Consider the following 19,892-nt stretch of genomic DNA (forward strand, 5'->3'; position numbering starts at 1 on the left):
TTGTTTAGAGCAAAAGCAAATAACATTATAACTTTGGAGATATCCAGAAAGAGGGGCACATCAGCAGAGAGAGCACAGTGATGTGGTGGGGATTGAAAGGGCTGTCAGGTCCTCATATGGTTTCTGAAATCCAGATATCCCTTGGGTAATGTAAGTTAGTGCAATGACAATTACAGCAAGTTAGATACTATTTTGGTCATAATAATCTTTCATTTTTAGCTATTGGAAGTGAACTTGTGACTGAAAAGCATCTATTGTTCATTCTTATCCATCTCTGACATCTCTCACCCACTTCCCCAGGAACAATTTCCCTCATATATTTTACCTTGAAAACTACCCCCCTTCATGAATTGACTGAGAGTTATCACTCATCTTATTCCTGAGCTCACTGAACATTTTTCTTCACAGGTTAAAAATACAATATTGGCTTCAGTGGAAGCCATTAATCTTTGTCCAAAAAAGTCAGTAGTCCCAGTATAGCATCTGACACTAGAAAACACAACAGATAATCACAGAAGGTATTTACAGATACTTCATTTGTGACAATAAAGATGAATACTTAGCAGCTCATGGACCGGCTTTTCTGTTTTCCAGAAAAGAAAAGTTGTTTCCAGAAAGAAGCCAAGGAAGGGTCACAATCTGTTACGTCTCACAAGGTAAATGCCACCAAAGTGAAACACATCACAGAAGGTAAACGTGTCCCAGAGGCTTCCCACAAGTCTCTCACGTGGCCATGAGATGCTGCTGCCTGCTCCTCAGGTCCTCCTGTGCACACAACCCCTCCTCTCCTTGTAGCATCTCCTTCTCCTGTGACCCAATGAATTCCAGGGAAATGTTTGTAGCCCCTGAGTTACAGCAGCATTTTGATGACACTTACCTTACTTTGATATTTGGAGAGGAGCAAGCTGGTAAATGACACACAGGGAGAACCTCCCATCCACATGTGCTATCACAGCTGGTTTACATGTGGTCTTAAGTGACCCTTCTAGCTGAATGGATAGAAATTCACATTTATCTCCAGGTATTAAACTTTGTTCTTTCTTTAGTTATGAATTAAAGATGTAAAATCTGATGGAGGGTTACAGCTTCTTACTTGTTATTCCAGATGAGAATGCTCTTGCAAAATTTGTTTACTCTGTGTCTCATTAAATAAGATGACAATAATATGTATTTTGGAAAGATTTGGGAAAATGAAGTGGGAATCTGAGTGGAGGATTAAAAGATCTTGAATTTGAATTCTTTATTTGTCTCAAAATAGTAAGACCACTTCCTAATTGAGGCTGAAAAGTGTCTCAATGAATTAGCTCATCTCATGCAGAATCTATTTGCTTTCTGGCACAATATGCATGTATTTGATTTGAGACCTGACTGTAGAAACTGATATTGGTGTAAATTAGCCCAAAAAACCTCTTTTATAGTGAAGGAGAATTATGGCAAAGTCCTAGTCCAAATCAGCTAAAGCAATCATGTATTTCTAATAAGCAAAGAATAAACAATATAGCATTGACATTGGTTTTGCTCCATAGGTTTTCTCTTTCCTCAGCCTTTCTTTCAGCTTCCTCCTTCTGTGATTTAGACAAGCAAATGATTTTATCATGAGACACAGACATGCACAAACCGAACAGAACATGATTTCTGGCCATTTAAAAATATTAAATATATATAGAATTTACAGTTGTTCCTCTTTTTTTTCTGTATGGATAAATATATACATACATATTATATTTACCCATATACATATGTATATATATATATATGTATACATACACACATAAAGCCAAAAACTCACATAAACATATAAATATAAACATTCATAAAATTCTAAATACCAGATTTTTTAAAGATGTTGTCAATGCTTCATAAATTTATAAATATTTTACAAAATTCACTTTGACATATTCAAACCCCAAAGCATAACATTCATCTGCTTCCCTTACTGCTCAGTCATGATTTATTTCCTGTCTGGCAAAACTGATTTATCACCTCGCTTATGATTGGGATTTTGTCACTTTTTAATACACTGAATCCTTGATTTTTACCAAAGCTAATTTCCTTTTAAGATTTGTCTGAAGCAGTCTATTATAATATACTCCTACAGGATCTGCATTTAAATTGATTTGTCATTATTTTCCATTCCATTGACCTAAGCCCTGTCCTCCTCAAATATTTTAGTGCCAAGCTCTGCAGTGAGTGTGATGGTGCTCAGTTGCAAGGAGGAAGCCAAGAATGGCAATGACAGATGCAGAGCCTTTCTGACAAGAAAACTCCTCCATATTTTGGATAGCTCTCTCCTATGCAGGTGAGTTACTGGGGGTCACAAAGGATACAAGAGCCACACAACAACCACAAAGACTTTTGAAGAGATTCTGGCTAAGCAGGTTAATAATGCCTACTCCTGATCAGGATCTGGGACTCTGTTCAGGGTAAAGGCTGAGATGATGTTATTCCTCATGTAGAGCAGAAATTTTCTTTAGATTTTTTCCTTAATTGTAGCACCTCAAGCAGCCTAGTGTCTGGTACTAATAAAAAGGGATATGAACCTCATACAGAGAAAAGAACATTGCTGACTCAGCTGCCGTCACCAATTTTCTGCAATTCCCTTATTTAGTATTAAGGTGTTTTATTCAAGAGCAGCACATCTTTGTTCCTTTGTGAACAGATAACCCCATGACACACAGAGAAGATGTGGAGACCCTGAGCACTCACCTCCCCAAGTGCTGAGGCCAGCAGAGGCTCTAGCCTCTTGTATCCATCTTCCTGGTCAGCTTCTCCTTCTGGGAAGAGCTGGGGAGCAGCACTGGCAGCTTTGGCAGGCAAATGCCTCTTTCACGCTTGCAAATGGTCAGTTGCTCATGAAGAGGATCATCTGTCAAGTGAGGTGAGGGTACCAGTGGTCTAGTCACATCCCTTTCTGAGCCCGCGTGCAGCCAGGATGCTGGATGGAGGCTCCTGTGGCTCTCCAGGGTGTTCTGACACGTGGATCACAGCTGCAAAGCCATGTAGGATGTGTGTGCTGCCTTGTCCTTGAGTTAAATAGTTAAACAGGGAGTCACTGCCCTTATCCAAAGAAACAAAAGCTAGATGTTTCTGCTAATGATGCTAATAACCTCCTTCCAGGGAATGGGGAAGCAATTTCATTAACAGCTCATAATAACTCATTTGATTGAAACAAATCAGGTTTTTTATTCATCTTCTGAACTCTAGTCACTTATTTCATGCTTTCTAAAAATTTTTTAATCTCTGTTACTTTCTTTCAACTTTTCTCCACTGTTTCTCAATTCCTCCAAAACAGGATTTAATACTGTAACCAAAACTCAACAGTATTGAACAAAGTGGAACAAGAACCACTGTAGCACTCGGGAAATGTCCCTACATCCCCAGAATCTGACTTGCCATTTTCTCAGTGGCATCACTGAATACTCAGCCAGTCAGTGTCACTTTCAAGCATTATGAAATGTTTCTGCTTATCTCACTTGTTAACATTTTGTGTTTGACTGTTTGCTTGAGATCCAGGGGGTAATTTCTGCCATCTCAGACAGAATGTGGGTGGAAGTGGCTAAGTTGAAGACAGCAAGATTCAGAGTCTGTATCCTACCATTGCCCAAATATGGCAGTCTGGTTCCTAAACACAGACAGACAAGCGCACAAAAAGCATCCTGCCCTGTATCCCAGACCTGCTGAGGTTCATACCTAGGACAGAGACAAACATCAACTCCACCCAAATCTGTTAGGAGTCCTTACACACTTGACATAGAGCAAAATGCAGTGCCCAAGGAGATTTCTACTGAGCAGCCTGGATGGGGGAGGATGAGCCATGTCTCCACACACCAGTTTGATTTTTATTGACCTGAAGACTTCTTCCTTCTATGGGTAATTTGTTTTTCCTTGGCTTGCAATGTCAAGCCCAATAATGTTTGCATGCTGCAATTTAAGATTGTGTATACATGGATGATTACACAGCACAATAATTTAAGCCACACTAATTTAATGATATGCTAATACATTCACTATTAGATTTCCTCTTTTCTTAAGAGCATGTGATTTAGTGTGTGTTGATTTAGCATCAGGTTGACTCTCCTTTAACTTGTGATTACATTTTCTTTGCTCTGCTTTTTCTCAAAAGAATATTCTGTCACATCAGAATACAACATTTAGAACAGCATTCAATACAACATTTTTTGTTTTTTCCTCACTGAATTACATCACACTGAATTTAGAAAGCATGCCTGTTTTCTTGGGATCGCTGTGCATTTTTATCATATCCTCTGCAGAACCTGTAACTATTCCCAGGTCAATGAATATAATACTCCACACCAATGATGATTTTTTAGAAATTGCTTAATAGTACTGAGAGTTGGTTAGATTTTTTTCCTTCTCACACTCCAAAAGACCTTCAGATTTCACAAATGGTCAAACATATATGCATATTTAAAACAATATTTTTAGATGCATCAGTTTTAATTTTAGAAAAACTTCATTTAGAGAATATTTTCCTAGTTTTATATGAAAACAGTACACTGGAACTGAATCAAAAGCCTCAATGAAATGAAGATTTATCATAGCCTACTCTTTTTTACCTAATTCCTTAGGCCATTCTTCTTGTTAAAGTGGAAAATTAAATTGGCTGACGTGATGGGATGTTGGCAGACCAGCACTGCCTAGTTTTTATCACTGTGTTATCCTCCAGCTACTTATAAATTGCTTGTTGAAAAAGTCACGTCAAAATTGGTGGAGGGATTGTGTTAGGGCTGCAATGGGTTATGTAAGGTACTTGTCTACATTTCAAAATTTTCACACTTCAGCTGTGCTGCCACAGTTAAAACAATAGCAGCCTTCCACAAACCCACTGTCAGTGTCAGTGCAGTTCAGCTGGAATAAATATGTTAATTCCAGAGCATGTAATCTGCACCTGATTACTTGGTTCAGCAATTGAAATAAAATATGCCACATCTATGCCCCAGCTTTACTTGACCTTACTAGTTCATCAGCGATGCCTGTCCTCATTTACACGGCTATGCCTGCAATACTGAGCTGACATTCAGCCATCTGTGAAGCTCTTGTACAAGAAACAGCTTGCTTGTTAGTCCTGAGATCCTTTCCAGATTGCAGGAAGGATCAGACTATTTTAGGGAGCTCATGAAGTCTAAGGGAAGCTAAGAGGTTACTGGAATTTCGGCTAGGAGTGATCAAGGCCTTAGTTCTGATATGGTGGTACAGAACTGCTGTAAGTGATGCTCCATGTCATAACATCCAGTGTTGGGATATAGACAAAAACAACCACTAGCCGCTCTAATGCCCTCTCCCTAAATTTCATTCTCATTAAAACTGCTGGCATGTAGCTGGAAAATTTTGAGCCTTCCACAAGAGATATTAAAAATGATAATTCTTCATAGAAGCAACGAGCCATCAGGATATCAAATGTTGAATTTTATTGGTCTTACTGTCAAGACCTTTCACAGCCTCTTTGAACACTACCTGTCCATCGTGTACCTAGCACCAGCCATTAAATCAGGAGATGTCATCTTCCACCTCCAGGTACCTCAGGATGCCAAAATTCATCATCTCTGTATTAAATTTTCAAGCAAACGTGTTTCTTGAACTCAATCTCTTCTTGGGAAGACATCCCTGAGGGTATCTTCCACTTCATTATCCCCTCCTTTTCTGATGGCTGCAAAACAAATGACAGCTGATGGGATGCTGGGGTGCTGCTCTTCATTTTAATTAATAGCATCTCACTTCTTCCCATCAATTTCTCTACTGTGTCTGCCTATCTGTTATTTCTTATCTATTGGTTGGCTGTAAATTCTTCATGGTGAGGGAATATTTTCAGTTTGTAAATGAACAGTGTTCAAATCTACAAGTGGTCTGTAGCATTACAATAGTATATATAATACATGAGCAATAAAAATGTAATGATTCAAGCAACTAGGCACTTTTCTATGCCAAATAAATTTCTATTTTTCATATTATTTCTGATACCTCCTTTGTTTAGATTCATGTTTGTTTCATGCCTACCATGGCTTTTGTCTAATCAAGAAATGTGGCTAAGTGTTCATCAAATTTTCTGCTGAGTTGCTAAAGCCATTCCCAGAAGAGGATTTGTCTGCCCTGAAAGGAGCTGAAAACCATGAAGCAGTCTAGAAGCTGCTTTTAGTTATCCTGTTGCAAACAGTAAAAACACACAGAGATGCTTGAGGATTCACTTTGTAAAAACAAATCCATTCAGTCACTTCTGTCCGCCAATGACTGCTTACAAGTAATTCAGTTTTGGGGTTTTTACAAACAGAAGAGACTAGTATGCTTTTTGTTATGATACACAATATTCTCACTCAAAATCAGTGGATGACATTCTATACCTATAATATCAATGACTGCAAATCAAAACACATCGATAGAATGGCATAGCTTATTCCATTATTTGTTACTTTCCATCAGATTTTATATGCATCTTCCTTTGATTTCAGCTAAAAATCCTATCAAAATTATTTTTATCAGTTATTTCCTAACACCTCAAAGGCTACAGGTCTAAAGGAATAGTTTACTGTTGCCTAAAAATTGCCTAGTTGGAAATGTCAGATTTTAACTAATGCAAAATTTAAAATGTAATAAAGAGTGCACTCTATTTTTTCTCAAAAAATTTAATTGCAGAATTATTTACAGGAGATGAACATAAACAATACATAAACCAATTGAAAGAGGCAGCTTCATAAAAGAGCCATGGGGCAAAATAGTGAAGCACATTTTCTTACAATCAGCTGGAGGTGAGTAGAGAACCAAGAAAAAAAGAATAACTCAATAATAAAACAATTTTCAAATATGTCTTCAAAGTAACAAATAACATTCTGGTAAAGAAGATATTACTGAGAAGCAATAAATTATTGTAGCAATGAAACAACATACTGTACATTCAATTTAGGTATCCTGCATGCTACTAAATAGAATTTATCAAAAGAACCATAAAAGCATGAGAAAGAATTACATAAAATAGTTTAATTCTAGTGAAGTGTAGTTTTATACAGATGGTGAATATTTGGCACTCAGTTCATCCTCGTTGTTGATATGATTTCTTATGTATATATATATTTATATATATTTATATATACTTTTAATGATAACTAAACAGCTAGTTTCCTGGTTCTAACATTCCTTGAAGTTCTACAGGAGGCATTTAATTTAGTCCTTAGGCCACACTTGATTATTTTGGCAGGTCCATGGTAAATGAAAGTATGAGTTTTGTCTCTGTACAGAAAATTCTGCACAGTCATAGTGGCTTTTCTTCAGGAAAGAACAGTTTTGGAGCATATAAGCCAGGCTAGTCAAAAGGGAATTTTATTTCAGTCAGGAAATTAATGTATAAATTTAACTAAATAGTACATACAGGTGAGCCCTTTTAAAATGAGATGGCCATTCTATTAAACCTCCAAAGGATAATTCAAAGCATGGATATGAGCATGTGAGTTCCATGGTAATTATAAACAAAGCTGGCATGTCTTTGTGAGGACTCTCTTCAGAGACTCAAATCTGCTACCGAGCCCTCTGCATGGCTCTGACCTTCCTCAAAGGAAAAATGAGCTCCTACAAAGTAATGGCACGCATGCTACCTTGAGTCCTTCCTACCTCAGACTTGCTGAGTCAGATATTGATCTGAATTATATTGATTCAGATCTGATATTTCTTTCTGGTTTCAGTTTCTGAGCATTGATCCTAATACAACTGGGATCAGAACTTAGCCCGGTGGTCTGCAATAATCCATCTCACAAATAAGAAACTTGTATGACAGTGAAGCTTTAGGAATGGGAAATGATGTGTTGAATGAAAGAGTGGCAAGGTAAGGAGAAGAAAATTCCTCACTAATGGACAGTGTTTGTGAATAATGTCTATATATTCAAATAAGCCTCCTCCTCATTTATGCTTAGGTGAAAATATCCATGTTTTTGTACCTAGAGAAGTAAAAAATCCTGTCCAACAAAACCAATTTAGAAAAATAACAATTTGGCCTTAATAAAATATAGAATTAAATTGCCAGCTGATGAAAACTGTTCTGTGTTTGCTCAGTTAAAGAGCAAGCTGTGTAGACAGACTAATTTACCTTAACTACGATCTGACTTCAAAAGCCCAGCTCTCTTCTGGCAATGAAGGGTAATGGGACAAAAGCTGGGTGTGGAAAGGTGGATCAGTGAACGTGCAGTCTTCTTCTGCTATCATCTTTTATGAAATGCAATATGCATTTAATGAGAAAAGATTTGGAATACCATTTTTAGATACAGAATCATAGAATCGTTTATGTTGGAAAAGACATTCAGTAATGAATGCCATGGCCCCTTTCAGCTATTGGAATTTTATTTCATTAAGAGGAGCTGAATCACATATGCTGGCCAAATTTTCTTTTGGGCAACATTCCATTTCAATTTTGGTTTTATACTTGCTGTCCTGAACAGCCTATTATGTAGTTAAACAGCTACAGCATTATGCCATAGAGGTAGCTGCATTTCAGAGATAAATTAAGCAATTTCTGTGGATACAGAGGGCTTAATTCCTGACAGGACTCTGTATATGCATATGAGTATGCCATGTTCCTGAAAGATGGTCCCTGGAGGTGAACATGGTGAATAGCTGCTGATGGGCCATGGACTGCAGCAGGCAGTGAACCTGCCACAGCCATGTGTGTGAGGATGAGCTGCAAGAAAGGGGCACAATCTACAGGAATGTGAGTGTTGACTGAGGCTCCTGGGTCTGGTTCTCTGGAACCTTGACAGTGAAAAATCATTATGTGTATATAACTGATGCATGTAAATATCCTCTCTCTGTTCTGTGCAGTGTGAAATGGTGGCCTCTCATCTGCTGATCCTGTCCATGCAGAGAGAGGTGCCCCCATTGCTCTGCCATAGAAGAACCCTTAGGGTTGGGGCTGAGTCTCACGAGAGAGCAGCTGCCCAAACCAAAGCACAGTTGTCATGCCTCAGTGCTGTGCCCCACGTCATCCCTCGTGTTAGCTGGGCTGGAGGCAGACCTGGGGAGAGAGCAGGGCGCCTGGGGAAGGCTGCTTGTGCAGCAAGGACCCCGGATGGATCTCTCCCGCTAAGAAAGTGAGGGAAATGCACTTGAGAAGGGGAGACTTGCCAAGATTCCTGACCAAGAGGGCTCAGCTGCTGGTGCCATCAGCTCCTGTGCCTGGCACCAGCCAGGAGTCTCCTCCGGCACTCTCCCAGGGAGCTCCTCCACTGCCAGGACCTCACTGCCATTGTCAGGAACAGAAAAGACAGAGATTGTTCTGGAAGATTAATTTGATGCTCATTACTCCCTGCCTACTCCCTAGGGTATGGTATGAGCACTGATTGCCCTCATCTCTGCTTTGCTCAGGTCTTCCTCTTGGTTCAGTGAGTCTTTTCTTCTCCTTCAGCACAGGCTCAGACTGTGAGGTCCCAGATGCTGGAAGCATGGAAGGAAACTCCCAGCAGCGTGGGGACAGGTGGGAGAACCCCCAGCATCCCGCCATGCTGGGTTACCTGTCCCAGCTGCAGCCCAGCCTGGAGTTTGTGTGTTGGCTAATAAAGTGCTTGGAGATCCTTCTGGATGAAAGGCACTGTGTAAGTGTGGGTGCCAACCTGTCATACACCAGGAAGCACCTCTCTAGTCATTAAGGGGTTTGCTGATATTCCTTACCTCGAGCGCAGCTGGCCAGTGGTGTCCCTGCATCATAAGATGCTCGAGGAACAGTAATGGGAGTAACGGTGCTTCACGATTCATTTAAGCTCCCTTACACTGAGGCTCTGCTTTCACAGGTTTTCATTGCACACAGTTTGACACCCGGAGCTGCCAGACCAGCTCCAGACCTCAAATCGGCATGCACAAACCAGCACTTGATGGGACAGCCTCCAGTGTGCCCTCGCCACTGGTGCCAGCTCTGAGGTGCTGAGGAGGACATCAAACCCACCAGCTGGGCAGGGCAGGCTCAAGGCTTCGAGTGTAAAAGGCTGAGCTGGGCTGATTGGAGGTCCGGGGGGCCTGCGTGGAGAGGGCCGGGGACAGAACGGTGACACTGCCTGAGGTGCCACGGGGCCAGGAACCTCTGCAGGGCACTGCTTCCACAGGCCGCGAGGAGGCTGCAGGCCCCGTGTGACACACCGTGCCACGCGTGACACTCGTCACACAGCAGTTACTTGCAAAACCACCCAATGACCAAACATTCCTTGACTATGTACTAGATGCAGTAATGAGGAAGTAGAGTACTAATTTACTGATACAGCAGGACGTGGGCTTATTTTAAAACAAATAATTTCCATTGTATGAAATATATGTTATATCTATCTATATATATGAAATTCACGCACTTTCCTATGCACACTTTAATTCCTTCCTGATTGATTTCAAATCTAATATAGTGTCAAGGTTTAAGCATGAATTAAAATATCATTTTTTGGTATTAAACTGTACAATGTTGTTCATGTTTGCATTCTGCCAAAGGCCATTCTAATTGGATGGATGTGAAATAATAAAACACTTCATAATGTACTCCACCAAATTACAAAGAATTTCAAATCTAAAAAAATATACAAAGCAAAAATAAGTATGGCAAATATCAATTTTACCTTTCAGGCCTTTTTCCTTATTTAAATTTTCTGAATTCTGTTTAGTATACTTGTGTTTTACAGTCATGACTAATGACTAAACAAACAGAGACTTTCTATAGTTTTAATGTGTTAGAATACATATTAGCCCAATTAATATTTAATTAAACACCAGATTATTTTGCTATATTCAGCTGTTGTGAGTGGGTCTATACCATGAACTCTCAAAGGAGAAAGCATTCTAGTTTCTATCTTTCTGTTTATTTCTATTCCTCCTACTTTGGTTTTGTAACTGACATTTATTTTTGTGATGTGGAGTCAGATTACAATAGATCTGGACATATGTTTATTAAGATACGGTGTTTCTCATGTCAGAGAATGAAGCAATCTGACTTTGATTTATTTGCAACACAAATATTATAAGCATAATGTTATCCTTCTAAACTAATCAGGTGTACAATATGTAAATTGAAATGGCTTATTTGCCTTAAAAAATATAATGTTACCTGTACAACAATTTAATATATTGCACTTCAAAATGTAATGTGCACAGACAACATTATCAAATTTGTTGGCAGGCATCTAGTTTACTTTTGATTTTTTTCCAATTGTTTTTGTGGCTTTTTTTAGTTGTTTGGTTTTTTTGTTTGTTTGAACAAGGTGAATCAAACAGAAATCATAGATTTATAAATCTTATACTGAGAATTTTCTTATAGCAGCATAGGAAATGTAGAACACAGACTCCTCCAAGTCAGCATTATTAGGCCAGCTGGGGTCTCAGTTTATCTGTAATCTGTTTGGTTTACAATTTGTCTTCATAAAGTCTGATTACTGGCAGGATCAGGTACAGCTTGTCTTAATTGCTTAATTGACCTGTTGCTGCAGGTAGAAGGGTTCAAGTGAGTAAAGTGATTCCTGCTGGAAGTGTGCAGAAAATTAGATAAAACGTGTCAGCTGCCATACGTATATATGTGTACAGGTGTGTGTGTCTCTAAATTTCTTCAATCTAGGAAAAATACTGGCTTTGGTTTTGTGTGGATATTCTAATTAGCAGCTCCACTTTAGGATACCAGTTTTCAAGATTTAAGATGCCAGTCTCTGCATGTACTTCTGTATTTAAAATAGTACAACAAATATAGGAAATAGCATCAATATTGTACACTGCCTCGGATTCAGCTCTTTCCTTAATAGAAAATGCCTCGAAAACGCAAGGGATGGGAAATATAATGTTTTCATCTATAGAAGAATATTTCAGGGATTTATTATTTTTTATTCCTTTTTTTCTTTTTTTTTGTCCTTTTTTTTTTTTTTTTTGCATTCTTGAAGGATATACATTCGTCTTGGTTTTTGCTTCAAATATAGTTTAAGGCTATTTGGTAAAGTATATACCAGATACCAGGCTCAATTTACAGGGGTGTCTTCTCACAGGAACTTCTCAAAACTTCATCTCTAAAGATTCGTACTTTGAAGCCAAGCATGCTTTATCAGTTGTCCAAAGACAGAACTCATGCTTAATACCACACACTGGGAAAAAAGAGGGAAAAAACCAAGCAACCAAACAAAAGAAAACAGATTTGAAATAATGTCAGATCTGCAAAACCTATGGTACTTCACGTTTTCACTCATCCATCAGGCTGCAGGGTGTATGGGATTTGGATTTAAAGTGCTCAACAGGTGAAGAACCAAAGTGCTTGAGTATAATTAAAGAATTGTTCTGCCTATGGCTAAATACATTGCATTTGTTAAAGCAGGTAAACGGGGAATGTGGTAGCTGGGGCTGTCTGTCTCACTGGGTTCTCATTCTTTTCACCTAAACTTGTGTTCAATAAGATTCAAACCTTGGTATTGGGGGCTGCATGTTGCTCATTTTATTGCGTCTTCACCTGAAGACTTCTAGGTGCTGGACTGCTTGGTTGGCTCTGAAGGTAGGTGAAGTGGAATAATTCTGTCCTAATTTGTTTTAAATGAAAGCCTCTTGACTGTGGTAGCTACCACTTCTCTCTGACAATATGAGGCTTGAAAATTTATTATTTTCCTTATACACTTATCTCTTGAGTCAGTTTTTTTTTTTTCCTATGTCTGAAGCAAGCAAGAAACTTATTCTTGCCATAAATGATACTGCATAGAAAAATAGTTCTAAAAAAAATTACAACTGTAAACCACAGTTCACCTTTACCTTAACATAACCATTTAAACTTATATATACTTACCACTCACATTCATATTTCTTAAACTGTTTACAACATCACAACTGGCATTTTAAACAAGCAAGATTTTTTTGTTCTCAAGGATACCCTGGAAACTCAATTGTTATAACAATTTGAGAGTTTGAAATAGTACATATAGCACAGCTCTTGAAATGAAAGAGAGAAGGTTTATAAAATAAATATTAACATGTAAAAGAACAGTTAAAAATGCAATGAGTGGTCCAAAGGAGCAAGTATAACTTTTTCTTTACTCGTCTTACTACAGAAGATCTAACTTTTTAAGGCTTCCGTTTTCCTTTCACCATCACTCAAGTCCTCTTGCATTACAATTTTGCTTAGGTTTCAGAGTGTCGTTATACTGCTAACAGCAAACGTTTCTCAGTGGACATTCCCACCATCACCAGACTTGTATGCTTCTTGCTTTCTGATGAACTTTGGAGTTTTAGTGGCTGGATATCCCTGTTCATCTCCAGAAACTTGAATGAGATGAGAGGCCTAATGTTATTTTGCAGTAACAAAGATGAGAAGAGTGGCAGAGCGCATGGGTAAATATGTTAGCTGGATTCTAGGAAAAGAAACTGAAGGTCAAGGAGATAAATGGGTTCTTTCTTTCCTGCTCTTTACATTTGTAGCACCTTCTACTTGGATTAGCTAATGCCTCTAGTGAATGGTGAGATGCACCCATTTATAGTTTGTTATTCTTATCCCTAATTATCACACATTTTATAAAAATATAAATAACAAAAAGTAAGCTGGGTTCCATCTCAAGAGGTGTTTCTTGTTGTCCTCTGAGAATATATTGGATAAGTCAGGTCTTGACAAGCCCTATCCATTGTAGCTGATTGTAAGTCAGACAATAAATACAAAAAGAAGTCGTTCTTGCGGTGAGCTCAGCAAATTCTGAGGAAATCAAAAGCATTCCACTGTGCTTATGGCACAAAGAACACAACATCAAGGGCATATTTAGTGGAGAGAATGAGACAAAAATTACCAGGTAAGTGACAAACTGTACAAGCATTTTGTTTAAAAAAAGGAACTCTGCAGCATTCTGTCTTTAAAGCCGGGTTTGAGCCTCTGGGATATAGATCTCAATGCTGTCTGCACGCTCTGTGGCTGAATTCTGCCGGAAAGAGGCTGCCCGCTTGGCAGCCATCAGCCGTCTTCTGGCTTCCTGCCGCTGTCTGTCAGGTAGGTCCAGAGATTTTTCTCTTGTGATAGGGAATTTTCCTTTTGGGGGCTTCTTTGGTACAGGAGGAGGAATCTTTCTTTCTTCCTGCAACAGGGCATTAAAACTAAGGGTGAACTGTGTGTAAAAGGTACTTGTCAGCAGAGCATGCACATCAAAGACATGAAATGCAAAATACTGACTACATACATCAAGCATGCTCAATTTGTGCTTGCCCATCAGCTGACTAATGGATTACATGAACAGCTATCCACACTAGGGACACTGACAAAACCTCTTACTTGACAACCATTATGCATTCTATGGTCCTGTGCTTGAAAAAAGACTGCGCTTCCTTCCAGCGTCCTTGCAGGTATTGGCACATGCAATCTGCACACCTCACTTTCATATGGATTTGTTTGATTTAAGCTGACACATTATTGCACTCATTATAAACAGAAACACACACTGTCTCTCCAATAAGAATTCAGCGCATCTGTGTGGTCTGATCAAGTGAAAAAACTCTCTAAGATTAGCAGGACAGGATTTTTGATTAAATTAATCATACTGAGTTTAGCCTCAGCTGGATATGAGATAGCAGCTGTGTATACATGTCTATTAGTTTAGTCTCCTCCAGGAATTGCTCTGTGGAAACATTCAAGCGCCAGCCAGAGAGAGAACATAGGGCTAATTGTTCTGCTTGCAAGCCTGGGCCATTTTAAAGAAAATTATTCTGAAGAATTATCAAATTATAAAGTGAAGTCAATAGATTTTGTTACAAAAGGAGCTGTAAATTTCTCTGCAGGTGTTAAATCAAGAATTGTTTTGACCATTTACAGACTGTAAAATATCATATGAGGGCCTATAACCAAGGTATTGTACACTAATTTAGGTTAGAAGAAATGGACCTCTGGAGGTGATTTCATACAATTTCCATTCAAAGTGCACTTGAAATTAGATGCAAATTTAAAATTAAATCAGTTTGGTTTGGATTTGGTTTATTTTATTTTATTTTATTTTTTATTTTTTTATTTCATGTTTAATACTGGACTGTATAGCCCTGAAGATGAAGACTCCATAACTTCATTTATATAGGTACAGTTACTATGACAGATCTTTTGCTATATAATGTCTTAAAGTAATGGTAGTAGTCCAGAGTATGGGCTGTTCCTTATGGAGAACACAGTTAATTTGATGCACAGCAGGATTCAAATAATACAAAAATTGAACTGATACACTTATGGTTTACAGACTCCTCACTGGGGTTTTTTTGTTTCGTTTGGTTGGGTTTCTTTGTTTTTTTTTTTTTTAAACTAATTGTGACTCTACTATCCAAATGCAATAGCCAAGACTAAATAACTAAGTTTATTTAAAAACACAGTTCTGCATTATGAAGGAATAGTGCAACAGCCTGGGATGCTATTCCCCATTATAGCCAGTTCTGCCTGTCTTTATTTTCTCTATCTCCTGTTTACATAAAAGCTCCATTCCTGTCATCCCATCTTATTTTCTTTTCTATTTTTAGTTATTTCCCTCTTAGGAATATCACTGTTGCTGTCACTATAATAATTTCTTACTTCTAGTTGCCACTAGTAAGCAAGAGTTGCAAACTCACCATCCACCAACCCGTTGGCTGAAAATTAAAATCCAAGAGGAGCATGAAGAAATGAAAAAGTTGTCAAAATGCCTCCTAATTCCTCCCAAACCAAACAAATATTCACCTGAGGCCAACAGTACCGACTCAAACCAAACACTGTTATCATCTGACTGATACAATAATAAGCAAGGATAGTGGGATCATCAAGGTAAGGGGTGAAGTTCTAGAGAGGGGAAAGGCAGTTTCAGAATTACACTGCTTTTATGGGCAATTTGTCACCTTTGGTTTGTAAGTGTCATGTGGGGCATCTCCCAAGTGGTGGAGTTGCAGAGCACAGGCGCAGTGACTTCACCAGCAGTGCTTTGTCCCCCAGAAGGATGTCAGCTGAGCTTTAGTATGACCTGTGCTCTGTTCTGCCACATGCTTTTCTCTCATTCCAGTTCTGTTATCATTTGTGTCATGCAGGCAGGGTTAAACACTGCAGTGTTCAAGTTTGAGCTGCCCCAAATGTAGCAGAGTGCTGAATTTACCTTGTGTGAATTCTTGGGCTATTGTCTTCCATCTGAATTAATAAGAATATATTTCTGTTCTAGCCTTTAGAATGTGAATCAAGTAATTTGAACAAAAGTGTCATGGAGTAAACTAGCGTAGCAAAATTCATTTTATTTATTATATAATTCAGCTCAACATTGTTAAAAAAGAAAAGACTCCTGATATCTGATAAAAGTTTCCATGTAAAAATTGGGCCATGCCCATTAAATACTTCCCAGGGCTAGGAACCTATTGTGTTTCACTATTGTATTTAACACAAGGATACTGCAGAACTACAAATGGGGAGTAAATGGTATTGTCCACGGTCTGCTTACCTTCCTTTCAGGTGATTCTATTATTTTCCATTCATTGAGTTTCAACTGGTGCAGTTCATCAAACTTCATGCTGACATCTTCAATTGAGAGCTGCAGTAAGTCCCAGAAACCTGCAAGGTCCTGGGAAGTTGGTCTTGGCATGGCACTCGGGTCCTGTAGCGCACAAAGGACAGAACATGAATACTCCAGGAGGCTTTCAGGGTGTGCACTGAGGCAGGAAGGGCACAGTGCCAGATTTCATTGCTGCAGCACTGCTCAGAGCTAAGGCTCTGCGTGCTCTGCAGCTGGGAGCTGTGAGTGGAAACTGTGCCTCCTACACAACCCAAACATGAATGAGTTGGATGTCACACGCCAGCCTTCCCGAATGTGCAGCATGGGAAGCTCCTTAGCACCATATGCTGTGCTGACCTGCATTTCTAAAAAGGAACAAGCTGACAGCCTCTGTCTGCTGATTATTAAAGGCAAGGGGAGCGTGGTTTGTATTCCAACCAGCCTGAAGTCTTCCTGGTTCAAAATCACATTCACGATAGCTGATTGAGACAAAACAATGCCACAAAGATGTCACCCTATGCTGAACTTGATGTTTACATTGTCTTCAAATGTATACATGAAGTATGAAATCTTGATGGGATGCTTGGATTTTGTTCTCCAGGGAGTTGAATCATACTGAGGAACCGGGAAGGCATTACCACCAGGTCCTGCAATTAAGATGCTATGTGTGCTTAAGACTTAATGGAGCAAACATTAATGGTAACAATTAGCAAGATGATCCTGTATTTGATAATTAACCTGATGCCAGTGCTGGATAAAAATTGTATTATAAGGTAGTATATAGACTCCTAACCCTATACTCTCTGAGCACTGGTACTAGGTCAAGAAGAGAGCTTTGCCACTTTATTGAAATAGGGCTTAAATGGTAAACATGGAGGTGAACATGTTTCATGCCTTTTTCCTTCCAGGACAGGAGGAAGCCATTATGGTGGTCTAAAGAATGGAGCTGGGAGAGAGAATGTCAAAACCATGCCAAACAGAATCTGGATCTCTCCCTTTCTGGCCAAAAGCTGAAAAGACTGGTTTGCTATGTCAGCATCACTGCTGTTATGGCAGGCTCTGTTCCCCACCTTTTTCAAATCTAGTGGTCAAAGGCATTTTATATTTAAACACAACCCCACAGCTGTCTAGAAACTGGGAGATAAGTCAGCATGGCTGTTGAATCACACATTTCTAAGGGTTTTAAGCTTGGAACTGCTGCTCAAACTTGGGTTTACAGATGCCACTGTGGGAGATTAGGGCCTGGAACTGAGCATGACAACATGCAGTGTCACCATATCTAGGCCCTACTGGAATCTGGGCCAAGAACAACTTACAAGTGTTCTTCACTAGAAGAAAGTTTCCTTTTAATAGGGAGCTTCAGGGACTTAAGGGAACTGACCATATAGATTATAACAGACATCTGGGAAACATTACAACTCCACATTAGTGTTTACTGAAAACTACTTCATTGAATGGATCCCAATATGTTACAAAACAGTTTAAAATTTATGTCAGTGGGGTTACTTCCTCTACAGAGGTCAATATTTCAGGTTTTAGGAACTGACTCCCTGTGTGAAATTCATGAGGGGAGTCCCACAGCAGTCTGTCTTATCTTGCAATCTGTTATCTCCTGCCTGGTCTCCTCACTCACTCTCCCCAGTTTCCTCTAAACAGCCAGAAACTGATTCCACTCATTGCAAGGGCATTGCCTTCTGAATCAAGGTTAATTACTGTTCTGTACTTTTGTGCACCCCACTCTGCTCACAGTGTTTGTGGAGACCATGGCCTCCAGCACAACTCTTGCAGAGGGCTGTGCCATGTATGCTCTGGACACAAGAGGGCTGCCTCCTGCTTCTTACACATGCACAGTTCATGAATAAATGCTGGCACAAATGAGTACTATTACACTTGACTAAGTTTTGAAAAGATTGGCTTAAACCTGCTTCTTCTCAGAAACTGCTTATTTATTTGTATCTTACTTGGAATTCAGCTATGCAGCCCTCTTTTCGAAGGAGGCCTAAAGCAAGCAACAAGCACCTCGATGTTGCTCAAGCTGCTCTGTTTTAGCCTGCAGCCATGACATACAAGCTGAGCGGGATCTGTGCTGACTACAGAGCATGGAGAAGGACACTTCAAAGAAAAAAAAGGGTGTTACAAAAAGTAATGTAAATAATGCAAAAGAGACTAGTTATTAATCAGTAATGACATTTTCTTAAGTAATTAGTGGGAACAGCATACGTGTAGGATATAGCCATCCAGAGTAATAAAATAGAAAACTTCATTTAAGCTTACATTTCTATGAATTTACCCTAAGTGAGAGTCTTTGATAAGAGCTCCTAACACAAAGCATAATCAAATGTGCCATTTGAAGTTCCCATGATCCTTTAGAAAAGTCCATATGTGGCATTCATGGTTAAATTTCAGTTTAGTAAGTATATTCCTCTGAAACCCTTGTTGCATTTTGAACTGGCACAATTAAATGCTGTTGTTCTGTGTCCTACATTTAAGCTTATAGATGCTGAACACTGTCAGAGAAACTGCCCTGTGGCAGCCCTGGACTGCTGGATGTTTTAGAGAAAGGGAATACACAAGCTGGCAGCATTCCCCAGGGACACTGAGGCGCTGCCTTAGGAGCCTATGGAAACCCTGCTGTATGTATGCACTAAGTGAATATTTAGCAACAAACTTTATCATTAAGTGTGGGAAGGAAAGCCTCCAGGCATGAATGACCTACAGTCAGTTTTGCAGTTGCTGCTTTCTTCAGAGCCCATTATTGATTTAATGAAAGTGAAGGATTTTCAGAACCTAAATCCTGCGAGTGGGGTTAAGCTGCTGTCATGGACTTCAGAGGTTTATTATCCAAAAGAGAAAAAGAGAAGTAAAATCTTGCCATTTTTTGGTTGTGTTGTCTACAAAGTTGAAGATTTCTCCTTGCAGTCTCTATTGCTTTTGCAGTAATGAATTGTTCTTTCTCTCAAACAGCTGATGGCTGTGCTGAGCAGGAGCTGCACTTGCTATTACAGTAATGCTCTTGAGCACAAGTGCTGGGCCCACTTGAAGATAAATGAAGTGGAGTGGAGGTTAGGCTCTCCAAATCTTAGTTTGCACAGCTTAATCAATCAGGTAATGGAGGGCATTTTTAAATTTGCAGAGAGAAAGTTTCAGTCAATGTTGAAGATTCTCTTCTTTTGATATGAAACAAATTACTAGATAGGAGCACACATCATATAATTGATAATACAGATGTGTTCAATTCTTTCTTGTCAGACTTTGTATATTTCCTCTGTTATTCTGTAACAGCTTTTAAAATTCTTGTTTTGACAGAGTTTTTGATAACTGGATCCTTTCCTACTGAGTACTATGTATCTTAATATTTTCTATCAGAAGGTATGACATTTTTGGCATTATTTTCTCAGTATTATTTCATTGCAGGAATTCTGAATGTTTAACTTTATG

General features: G+C 39.1%; 1 protein-coding gene across 13 annotated transcripts in view; it reads right to left on the reverse strand.

Annotated features, from left to right (window-relative positions):
* Positions 1-6,622: 6,622 nt before the first annotated feature.
* DLGAP2 (DLG associated protein 2) overlaps positions 6,623-19,892 on the reverse strand; it is a 453,971-nt gene continuing 440,701 nt past the window's right edge. For 12 of the 13 annotated variants that reach the window (XM_064707623.1, XM_064707621.1, XM_064707626.1 and 9 more), the window contains 3 exons: positions 16,404-16,556; positions 15,556-15,573; positions 6,623-14,048 (listed from right to left, as the gene is read on the reverse strand). In XM_064707623.1, coding sequence (XP_064563693.1) covers positions 13,830-14,048; positions 15,556-15,573; positions 16,404-16,556 — 390 coding nt within the window. In that variant the 3' untranslated portion in view covers positions 6,623-13,829. The remainder of the gene's footprint in view (positions 14,049-15,555; positions 15,574-16,403; positions 16,557-19,892) is intronic. The other variant, XM_064707634.1, reaches the window with a different exon arrangement.

The sequence above is a fragment of the Zonotrichia leucophrys genome, chromosome 3 (assembly GCF_028769735.1).
Source record: "Zonotrichia leucophrys gambelii isolate GWCS_2022_RI chromosome 3, RI_Zleu_2.0, whole genome shotgun sequence".
Lineage (NCBI taxonomy): Eukaryota > Metazoa > Chordata > Aves > Passeriformes > Passerellidae > Zonotrichia > Zonotrichia leucophrys.